This window comes from Rutilus rutilus (genome assembly GCF_951802725.1).
Source record: "Rutilus rutilus genome assembly, chromosome: 8".
In the NCBI taxonomy this organism is placed as follows: domain Eukaryota; kingdom Metazoa; phylum Chordata; class Actinopteri; order Cypriniformes; family Leuciscidae; genus Rutilus; species Rutilus rutilus.
The window spans coordinates 4949419-4961621 of record NC_140222.1 but is presented as its reverse complement, the minus strand read 5'-3'; the positions used below and the strand labels follow the sequence as shown (position 1 = coordinate 4961621).

The following is a 12203-nucleotide window of genomic DNA, read 5'->3' as shown; positions in this document are numbered from 1 at the left end:
CTTGTTTCCTTATTATTTATACGCGCTGTGTCTGTTTTATTTATGTGTTTACAGCATAATTATTTGCAAAAAGCACGTAAAATAGATTATCTTTCTAAATACCTCTTTTTGCAATTTCATTTCTTTTACCCACTGGACTGACAGCTATACTCTTCAATGCATTTGTTACTTTTATTACATACTGTATGCATTACTGATTGCATGCAATGTTATGCATAGCCTATCTCATATGAATACTTTATACACACAACAAAAACTAATTTGTAATAATAAATAAGATCACCTACTTTGTGGAGACCATCCAGCGATCCCCACAAGGAAAATGTGAAAATGTCTCTGTAATGGGTTAGGTGACATATCTTCGTTTTGCCTTCATCATCGTGTGTGTGTGTGAGTTCAAGTGTGATGGAAGACCCCACCTAAATAAGATAAGCGGCGTATTTTGAATTTGTGTGTGTGTTAGGACTTTGAGGACCTCCCTGTGTTCGCATCCTGTGCCTTGAACATGGAGAACGGTCTCTCGAGGAACACTTAGAGGAGTTTCTTGACCTAGCCCACCAGACAACCTTCTCGCACAACTGCCTTCGAGCACATCGTTTCTGTGGCAATTCACATATTCCAGGAGCACTCATCTCTACTTTAAATAACACATTTGTCTTCAGAAAAACAAGTCCGAAATTGTTGGAGCGTGTGCAAGGCTTGGTCACGGACTCATAGTGTTGAATTTTCTCATTAAATTGTCTGCTGCTGCTATGTAAGCTTGTTTCCACACTGAATCTTTTCCCAGAATTGCGTGATATAAAGTCGCAATTGCTTGTTATAAAGTCAGGATTGTGAGATAAACTCGCATTTGTGAGAAAATGTCAAAGTTCCCTTCCGGGAGTGGGCGCCTTTGTCTTCATCATCGTGTTCGTGTGCATTCGATAACACAATGTGTGACGTGCATATAAGTATGGGACGTTCCGTAACACCTGGCCATTAATATTTTTCTACTTATTAGAAATAAGGTCTTTATAGGCCCCAAGTGTGGCATACATGAAAGCATTTTACTGCAGCGTTTTGGAGATATGTCACATGACTATACTTCAGGGGGCGATAAAAGACCTCATTTCTATTAAGTAGAAAAAACGAATAGAAAAAACCTGGGGACGTCCCATACCATCATATGAAACCATTTTACTGCAGCATTTTGGATGTATAGCCTACTGAATGGGACGTCCCCTATAAAACCTGACCATTCGTTTTTAAATGAGAACTTTATAGGCATCTGAAATAGTAAAATATGAAAAATGCTGCAGTAAAAATGGTTTCATATGAGGCGTGAATATGTATGTATGGGACACTGAATTCAAGAGAAACTGTCATTTTAAAACTGTAAAAAAAGAAAAGAAAAAGTATTAAGAAGGAGTGTATACTTTGTTACTGCTTTTTACAAATAATTATGCTGTAAACCTCTACATAAAAAAATGTCTTGAGATGTGACCTATAAAGAAAAAAACCACAAGTCAAAGAAATAAACAACGTGAGAGTAATTAAAAAGGATAACGGAGTAAAGTACAAAAACTCTCGAAACATGGCATCTTGTTCGTCTCTCACAATTCTGGACAACTGGATGGATGGATGGATAGATATACAGTTCTGGACAACTTGATAGATGGATAGATGCACAGTTCTGGCCAACTCAAGCGCTCTGAAAGCGCGTTCTCTCTCTCTGCTGTTCCTGAAATTACCGTATTCATAGTAATATGCGCACACACACATATATATATTTTTTTTTTTTGGCGGCTGGCTTGTGTTGTACAGTAGCCCACATGGTCTGACCAGAGATAGTTAAATTCTGCAGAAACGATATCATAGTTATTTTCGAAGGACGTACGTGTCTCACATTTCTCTCTTCAGTGGGGCTGGGAAAATATTTTGCATGTTCCTGCAGATTTATTTAGTAGCGTAAGGAGGACCTTAAACTTCACACGAGCCTTTATAACAGTCCTGCTGTGCTCCAAACCACTGGCAGCAGATTTTCCTCCAGATATCACCAGGAACGAACGGATTTCTGCTGGTCTTTCGTGTGAAAGGTAAGGGATTGTGTTTGATATTGAAGATTTACTACTTCTTCCCCAGTGGTGTAATAGCCAAAAAACTTTTAGTGAACCTTGTTAATAATCTACAGCAGAGATGCACAAACTCGGGCCCGCGGGAAAAAGTTGCCAAGTGATGTACTTTGATTTTTCTCGCTACGTCATCAGGAAAAATTATTATATTTATTAAAAACCTGCCATTGAAGTAGAAGTGTGCGGTTTATTCGTTCGTACGGTTTATCGCGGCAATTACAATGCACATTATTGTTCCCGTGGGCACTTCAAAATACTGTATTCTATATCACATTTTAGCTTAACTGTTTTAATTTCTCTGAACTTACAGAAGCTTCATTTCCATCCACGAGTCAAGATTCAGATCGCTGTAATGCAACCCGTATGGGCCATTAAACACAAGTGTGTGCCACATCTGATAGAGAACGAGAGTGAAAACAAAAGTTGTTTTGTCTGATGGAGGACCGCTTGGGCGTGAAAGAAAATCCCTATCTGTGTGAAAATGAAAGTGCATTATGGAATATAATAATCGTGTAGCCTATTATTATTAGCCGCAATAAACGCGGAGCATGCGAGATTGACGCAAATTCATGTTAAATTAAGAAAAAGCATGCTTTTGTATTATGCGTCAGTTTTTAAAGTTCATTTCGTGTTTTCGTCCCCATGCAGTTGCTCTTCAGGTCTATTATGCATATGCGAGAACTTTTGTGCGAGATAATGTGCAATCAGCAACTAAATAAACCCTGGTGAATGCAACAATGTTACAGTAATATTAACACTAAATTGAAGTTCTCTGATATGCTTTTCAGTGCAATCTGAAATTAATTATTGTGCTTAAAGATGGTTATTATTCCCTTATTAATAATTATTAAGACTTCATTTATATTTTAATCAGTCAAATGTTCCCTTGCATGAAATACATATCTACTTTCCATATTTGCATATTATAAATCAATATTTATTACTTGATTTATTCAAGATTCTTTTATTTTTTATTGATTTTTTCTAAAATACCAGTTGGTGTTTAAAAAGTAACTAAAACGTTAAAACAGACATAAAGTTTCATTGTTAAAACTTTGAAAATAAAACTGGATTAGTCAAGCATATTGCTTGATGTTTTAAAATTATGAAATCATATCAGGGGAATACAATGGCATACAATGCCACTTTTATTTTCGGCACAGGACCTCAATCAAGTTTGATTTTTGGCCCTTCGTTGCAAAAAAAATAAAAATAAAGAGCACCTCTGATCTAAAAGAACTGTTCACAGAACCTTTTATGCAATGGAAATATTCCATAAGCTTTATTTCAAAGAGTGTGTGTTTGACTGTTGAAATGGGCTGTTTCTTATAAGGTTAATTGGATTGTTTGTTTAAAAATGAATATTGTCATCATCTACCCAATCTGATGTCACTCTGAACTTGGGCTGGGTAAAAACAATATATATTTCTCAATTTTAATCCGATTCTCATTTTTGAAGAACCAATCGATTCTTAATTCTCAAGAATCAATTTTTTTGTCTGTTTTCAGTTGATGAATGTACAAAACTTTGTGGTGCGCCACCCATCCATTTCATCTCAATAAGCTTTGAAATTTGTTTACTTCTGATGTTACTTCTACTACAAAGTTTCAGCTTTCCAATTATGTCCATTTAATGTCGAAATGCGCGTGCTTTACTACTAGTTACAGCGCCAATTTAACAGGAATGAATATCTGAAGGAATGTTGAAAGATACTATACAACTTACTGTGATCAATCATGTCTCATGTAATCACTCAATCTGTGTTTCATCCGTGGAAAGACGTCAATAAAACAGTTTAAGTAAACTATGTCAGTTTACAGGCATACAGATACAGAGGCATGAAGCTTGAATTCTCTTCTTTTAAATGAAGTCATTTATATAAAAAATATTCTCATTTTATGTAATCTGTATGAAAAGAGAGAGATGTCAGCCGTTCTCATCTCAGCTCATTGTAGCTCATTAAGTTTTAATGTGACCCCACCCAAGGAGAGTGCGCACTATCCCACATCAGCTGGATAAAACACAGCCAGTTTAATCAGACTCGTGCACTTTATGTCGTCTTGCTTCGCTGTGAGGAATAATCCAGTTTCACATCAAGGAACAACAGATCCAGCTATTCAGAGGACTGTAGTAAGTTTTTTATTCTTAAGTGCTTTGTTGTAATCGCGACATGCAATAGTGTCGGTAAACTGCAAAAGGACTGTTTAAATATGAATCAGACATATTGAACACACACATCTGTGTGTGAATGAATGACGGCACAGATGTTTACTACAACTGTACACAACAGCACACACTTGCACTTACATTAGTAAACATGTTATTTTTACATGAACACATCTACTAGTTTTGCTTTTACCAAACTATATTGCTATACTGAGATGAGTAAAAATCGACTGAAATATGTTGAAATAAAATGTCTTTGTATAAGCAACGTATTAAACTGCAAATTAACATTTATATGCAAATATTTCTGCTCATATGTTAAATATGTAGTATGTGATGTTTTGTTAAAAATAAAGTAGGTATATTGAATTATCAACTAAGATGTTATTATAGTGTTCCAATATTCAAACGAATGAATCCTTAACTTTGAAATACGTATGATAAAATCAATGTATACTTTTTAAAAAGAAAGATTACACATGAAATATTGTTAAAATTGTAATTGTTGTTGATTTATATGTGAAAACTGTTTAATAAAATAGCAAAACATATATTTACAAGGTAGATTTAAGCAACATCTTAATAGGTCAATATAAACCTTCTTATTAAACTATTTATTATAGTTTTTTATTAGTGTCACATTTGGGGAGAGGATATATTCCAAAACATTCTGAAAAAACAATATGAGAATTAACTGCACAGTTACTAGAAATGTTTACCATGGATATTATGCAATTTGCATGCATACAAAATAAGTCCTCACACTCTTTACTTGTGGTACTCTCAGTGACACACCGGAATGAAAGACTCATTATGCGGCTCATTATGCGGGTCATTGTCTTCTCAGGTGTGAATCACGCCCACACGCATATTGCCTTTCCAAACAAAACGTGTCTTACAAAGTTTAAATCAATGTATTGTTTTATGTGAATGACATAACAGACAGGCAGGATGATTTTCAGATCATTTTGAAGAAAAAACTCTAGGCGACGACACCCATTATTCAGAAGTCTTGTGGACGCATATTTAGTATGTGTTTTGTGGCCTTATTTCAGAAACTTTCATTTTTAGTTTTTTCAATAACCATGCATAAACATTATTCTCTCAAAAATACAAACATGTACATACATGTTGTTCACATATTATGGTAGCCCTGTTTGTTTATCGGCTTTCAAACATGAAGAATTATCGGTTATCGGCTTTCAAATATGAAGAATTATCGGTTATCGGCTTTCAAATATGAAGAGTTATCGGTTAAAAGCTTTGAAATATGAAGAATTATCGTTATCGGCTTTCAAATATGAAGAATTATCGTTATCGGCTTTCGAATATGAAGAATTATCGGTTATCGGCTTTCGAATATTAAGAATTATCGTTATCGGCTTTCGAATATGAAGAATTATCGTTATCGGCTTTCGAATATGAAGCATTATCGTTATCGGCTTTCGAATATAAAGAATTATCGGTTATCGGCTTTCAAATATGAAGAATTATCGGTTATCGGCTTTCGAATATAAAGAATTATCGTTATCGGCTTTCGAATATGAAGCATTATCGTTATCGGCTTTCGAATATGAAGAATTATCGTTATCGGCTTTCGAATATGAAGCATTATCGTTATCGGCTTTCGAATATAAAGAATTATCGGTTATCGGCTTTCGAATATTAAGAATTATCGTTATCGGCTTTCAAATATGAAGAATTATCGGCTTTCGAATATGAAGAATTATCGGTTATCGGCTTTCGAATATGAAGAATTATCGGTTATCGGCTTTTGAATATGAAGAATTATCGTTATCGGCTTTCGAATATGAAGAATTATATGAAGAATTATCGGTTATCGGCTTTCGAATATGAATAATTATCGGTTATCGGCTTTCGAATATGAAGAATTATCGTTTATCGGCTTTCGAATATGAAGAATTATCGGTTATCGGCTTTCGAATATAAAGAGTAATAGATATCAGACAAAATTTTAATATCGGTGCGTTCCAAATTCGAAGACTTGGAATATAGTGCATAAGTCATATGGACTACATTGATGGTGCTCTTTGCTCATTGGTTTTGAATCCGTTTCCCACAGGTTGAAGATGTCTAACTGCACCCTGAACATCACCAACACAGTCCTGGAACTACAAAAAGCCACTTCGATTCCCACCTTCATCCTCGGGGTCCTGGGAAACATGTACATCCTAGTGATGTTCTGCCGGCGTCCCAGAGCGGACTGGACCTACATGAACATCTACATCACCAACATGGCCATCGCAGACAGCATTCTGCTGGTTTTCCTTCCCGTCAAGATTCACTACTACAACAGGCCATTGGAAGATAAGTTAAAGGGACTGTGTAATTGTGTTTTGTCGGTTTATTACATCAACATGTACGTGAGCATCTTCACCCTCACCGCGATAAGTGTGGTGCGATACGTGGCCATCAAGTATCCCATGAAGTCCAGGGCTATTTTATCCTGCAGGAACGCTCTGGTGGTTTGCGCAATCATTTGGTTCACCATTTGCTCCATCAGCCCGGTTTATTTCGTGACGGACTCTGATAATGATAAAAAAATGTGCTTTCAGAGGGTCAAGTCAGGCTTGTCGCTGCATTTCGTCTTGCTGTTGATCATTGTTGGGTTCCTCTTGCCGTTCCTGATCATTCTGTTCTGCTCCGTTAGGATCATTTACACACTGAGGAAACAGCTGGACATCGGAACCCGTTCTGAAAAAATCCAATGCATGTTTATCATCGCGGCCAATTTCATTGTGTTTGTCATATGCTTCCTCCCCGTTCACATGGGGTACTTCGTAAAATACGTTGTGCAAAACGAGGAAAACTACAGCTGCTCCGATAAGCAGCTTGCGCACAACTTCTTGCACATCGCTCTTTCCATTTCCAGTATGAACTGTGGATTGGACTGCTTTAGCTATTTTTTTGCCACTAAAACCTCATGGAATATGTGCAGCACAAACCGAAATGAAAAAGAATGTAAAACTGATTCTAACACGGTTTCAGATACTTAACCCTTTCCCCGCCATTGATGGAATTTTCGGGCTCTGTGTGTTTTCAGTGTTATACGGTAGGACGGCGCTATTACGCTTCTTCTGAAATAGTACTGAATCTCCTGATAAAAACACAGGAAGAAAGAAGAAACAGAAACAAGTGATATAAGCATTGCTGACGCACATGTAATCTCACATATCATCAATATTAAACAGCATATATATATCAAAATGTTACTGAATGAAATGGACAAGCAACAGGACCGTGAAGCTTTGAGGTGTTGATGGACTCTCCATCAGTGTTTTGATCATCGTTCTCAATCTGATCCTGATGAAGTCGGTGACAAAAACACGATTTTTCTCAGCTTTTTGCTCAAAATGTTGCTTTTTAACGAAACTAACCTCTTTTCAAGTATTGATATTAAAAGAATGCATGAAACTTGTATAAAACAGAGGGTCTGTTCTTTCTTTTGATATACTGCATGTTCAGATATTCATACAACAAAATACGCTGGCGGGGAAAGAGTTAATTGTTCTGACTGGATTTTATTTCATTATAAAGTCCTTTTGTGAAAGTTATGTGATGTATTGCAATATTAAATATTTTGCATGAATAAAAAAACATATATATTAATGGTAGACTGGCTAGTTCATTCTGAGTAGTTTAAGCTGTGCAATGAGTCTAAAGTGTTTATCTTTCTTCTCTGAACTGTTAAACTTTTTTGTGTTTTTCTTGTAGGATTTATGTTTGGCTGGTCAAACAGCTAATGCTACCATTTTCCACAGCTACCAGCTAAAGCTGTATTAACCTTAATGCAAGTAAACTTCATTTAACTGACCATCACTGAAACACATGTATCTTCTACTACAAAAAAACGTATTCATGTACTCATTAACTCAAAAACATAGCGGTAAGAGCAGTATTTAACAACCCCATTTGTTTATTGGAAACTTCGTGGAACGTTTTGAGTCAAGGTTCATATAAAATGATTCGTTTAAACGAACAGATGATGATCTTGATGAATATTTAAGAAAAATATTTCTTAATTTATTGAAAAAACATTATTATACCACATTACTATTGCGTAAAATTCATTTTAAATTAATTTTACAGAACATAGTATGTTGCAATAATCCTTATCCGTTGGTAGGCATGGTTGTTTTTCCAGTTTGTTTTATTATGCAATACATGGGCGTTCATTTTATATTTCAAGAATGTTGTTTGTGCACTAAGGTTATAATTATAAATAGGTTATAATTAGTCAAGACATCGCAATAACTTTCGATCTGGCATTACCGCCTGGGTCCTAAAGAAGACACGATTCCTGGGGGAACTCGATTTCTCATGACACCTGCATTTCGAATCCAATATTATAATTTCGCCTGGTTCTGCAGAGCAAACGGACGAGGCATTTATACTTTTTTTTTGGTTGTTTTTGGCATTTATACTTAACACGCTCGCTGTTGTGCTATTTTTTGAGATGATTGGGCTCCAGGGGCCACTCGGAGTAATTGTTCTCTAAACCATCAGGAAGCAGCCCGTGACGATGTTTGTTTTGATTACAATTCCAGGAAACCTTGAGGTTATTACTTGTGACCAGGGCTCTCAAGTTTTATGAAAATTTCCTCAGGCCCACCCAATTCTCTCCAGGTTTTGCTAGCAGTTCAATATTACTTATTGTTCATAACTGACCAGCACAAACAGAAATGTATTATAAAATACTGACAAATTCATCTAAGTAAAATAAATTGTATTCTGTAAAACGGTTAGTTCCCGTCCTTGATTCTGATTATTCTCATTGATATTGTTCACTGAAGCTTATAGAGTATTGTGAGAGATCGAGTGAGCGAGTGTACAGGCATTTACAGTAGACATAGCATTTTCCTTCAGGTCAATAAAAAATCTGTTTAAATGTCCGCTGTGAAATCTTTTTCCGTGTCCTAACACTAGTCATTTGTCAGTTGCGTCTTGCTTCTCCGTGTTTACAAGTTTCAGTCCTTTCAATATAAAAGTCTTCTCTACTGACTGACTCACTCATAAAGACAGTCTTTGCCGCCATCTAAAGGTGAAATAATGTAACTTCTGTTGCTGTTCACGGTCAGGGCAGAGAATGTCTAATAAGGGGAGAACTTCCTCTCTCAGTAAACTTCCGGCTTCTGAACTGGTTGCAGTTCCACTCTGGCTCCACATGAGGGCGCTCACAGGACGAGTGCAGTTCCACTCTGGCTCCACATGAGGGCGCTCACAGGACGAGTGCAGGATGAATGGAGGTCTATGGCGCTATACCCCTCAAAATCCACTGTTCTCAGGATAAAATTTTTTGTCTAGTAATTTTAATGTTGTATTCGAAAGGAGATGCAAAGAAATCACACATTGCTGGGTGTTCGATTTTTTAGAGTCACTTATTTGCTTTAAAAAGTCTTTTAAAATGTCAATGACGTCATACACATCGTACGACCAGAGATGCTGCTTTACGCCAATCCTTCAGTCACTTTGGTGCTTTCGCGCTCTGCACTTTCTTTTCTCTCGAGGCATCGACAACACAGCTGACACAGGTAAACACACGTGCTAGAAGAGTTTTTGTTTTGTTTGTTTCTGGTCCTGCTTCGGATGCCACGATGCCATCAAGCGGTATCTCTGGTCATAATCAGTCCTTCACTGACCAATCAGCGTTCATTAGCAGAATGCTAGCGTGTTATGGGCGACAACACCTCAACCTGTAAGAAATCAAAAGGACACAAGTACTCGTTCATTCAACTTTCGACCTATAACCCATGTTGAACTTGCAAAACCTACAATCAAATCTGAGATTTCTCAACGGCAATCGGGTGAAAGAGACAAATTTAGCCGTCTAGCTCCATAGACTCCCATTCATTTTGCACTCATGGGATATCGCCCCCAGTGGAACTGTGATGGAACTGCAACCAAAATTCGATATAATAGGACTTAATAGGGAGTGGGCAGGCTCTCCGTAGACGGGCTCTGGTCAGGGACTACTTTTTCCAGTGGAAGGAAGGATTTTAGTGATTTTACTTCATGAAAGTTGCATTGATACATATTTTTTGGCTTTAATATTTGTATTGTGTGGTCAAATTAAAGATTAGGCCTATTAGACCCATCTTTTTAACCAAGCATACGCACGCTGTCACATTTCTATTCAAATCCATTAAAGGATTGTTAGGCTGCATAAATGAGGTCAATCAGAAACACTTACCATAACACAATGTTTTGCATCTTAAGAGGAATGGCATCTAGGCTAATAATTAGTCTGTCTGTCTCGTTCTTATCCAGAGGTTACTGTAGTCGGCCGGATCTGGTCCATTGCAGTTAAAAATAGGGTAACATATCTTGGTATACAAATTGAATATAATACAAGATGATTATGTGTGTTCAGCAAACTTCAAACCTATTTTGACCAAAACACACACAAAAAAAATGCAGTTGCTGGTTACAAAGAGATCTGTCCTTAAAAGGCAGAAGAATTCTCACTAAAGCTGTCTTGTTTGGCATACGCAGCTCTGACTCTTTTTGTGATAAATAAGTGTCATTACATGAGAAAATGAGTCATATTAAAGGATAAGTTCACTTCAGAATTTATATATCCTGTTAATGAACTCACCCCTATGTCATCCAAGATATTAATGTCCATATTAGCCTATAGGATATACAGGCTATTGCACCAATGTCGTCTTAACCTAGAAGTGTATCTATAGCAGCTTTTCAGAGGACTGGCTAGGGCTTAAATTATATGGTTCACTGACTTGTCCAGGCGACACATAAAACTAAACATCAGTTGTCTTACCAGTGCCTCCCAGGTTGGCACTCTAGTAGACACAAACAGATGACTGGCACTATGCCACCTAGCTAGGGACACGAAGCAGCAGCCGCACTGCATCACTGTATGCTACCTTGAGCCTCTGCATACTACTTTTCTTACAGTTAGACCACAATTGAGCAGTATATACACTATATAGCGGCGAAGGTCTAAACAGAGAGTACTTCACAGAGTCAGAGCACATAGAAAACCTTCTTATAAGCATGCTAGCTTGGGAATACATTTTACCGCGCTGACGGGATAGGTCTTTGTCATCCGTCCAATCATTGGTAGGCTATATGATAATTCATCCATATAAACATTACATAAAATAGGAGACATAATTCCTCCTTGTCGCACTCCATTGCTAATGTGGAATGGAGCAGATACAACATTGTCCCATTTGACCAGAAACGTTCGATGAACACAAAAAATCTCACTATAAATTTAGGGGCACCTCTATCTAGCAATTTTACAAACAATCGTTCATTATTTATTCTATCAAATGCCTTTGACGCATCAGTAAAACACAGGAATATAGATGTATTCAGGCTTGAGTACCTGAACACAATCTCTTCAAGAGCATAGATACACGTACAGGTCGGCTCCATGCTTTCTTTTGAACCCAAACTGATTGTCAGTAGTAAGGACATACATTTCTAGCTTTGTTAAAGGATAATTCCGGTATTTAGCACTTTTAGTCTCTTTTCTGCTTAGTTTTGGATGAACTAGAGTGGTGGACACAGAAATGTTGACGATGGGTCCTGTCTCGACTCTTTGACTCGTTTAGAGTTGCCTTTGACCGCTTCAGAGTGGATGGCGACGGACATGCACGAACATGTCCTTAACACACCTTCGTTTTCAAAACTCACCGAGTGGTTAGTGGTGTTCGTTGATGATTAAAAACAAATATATCGGCGCAATGTATGATTTCAATCCGTGTTATTTGCTATAATGGAACTATTGTTTCAGATACCTCACAACCGCGTATAAACTTACGCTCGATATTTGAGTCTGAAGCGCAGTAATTTCAACGAGCAATGAGTCCTCCAACAGAAATCAATGGGATTTTACAAAATGCCAAATAAAACACGACAGAAACTGTATTTCGCTA

General features: G+C 37.0%; 1 protein-coding gene across 1 annotated transcript; it reads left to right on the top strand.

Annotated features, from left to right (window-relative positions):
* The first annotated feature begins 1786 nt into the window (after positions 1 to 1786).
* On the top strand, positions 1787 to 7908 carry gpr35.1 (G protein-coupled receptor 35, tandem duplicate 1). Its single transcript, XM_084415563.1, has 2 exons — positions 1787 to 2075; positions 6362 to 7908. Exon 2 carries the CDS (start codon positions 6369 to 6371, stop codon positions 7293 to 7295), a length of 927 nt encoding a protein of 308 aa, XP_084271689.1. The 5' UTR covers positions 1787 to 2075; positions 6362 to 6368; the 3' UTR covers positions 7296 to 7908.
* The last annotated feature ends 4295 nt before the right edge of the window (positions 7909 to 12203 follow it).

Coding starts and splice junctions, on each gene's coding strand:
- gpr35.1 (XM_084415563.1), top strand. CDS start 6,369: ATGTCTAACTGCACCCTGAACATCACCAACACAGTCCTGGAACTACAA.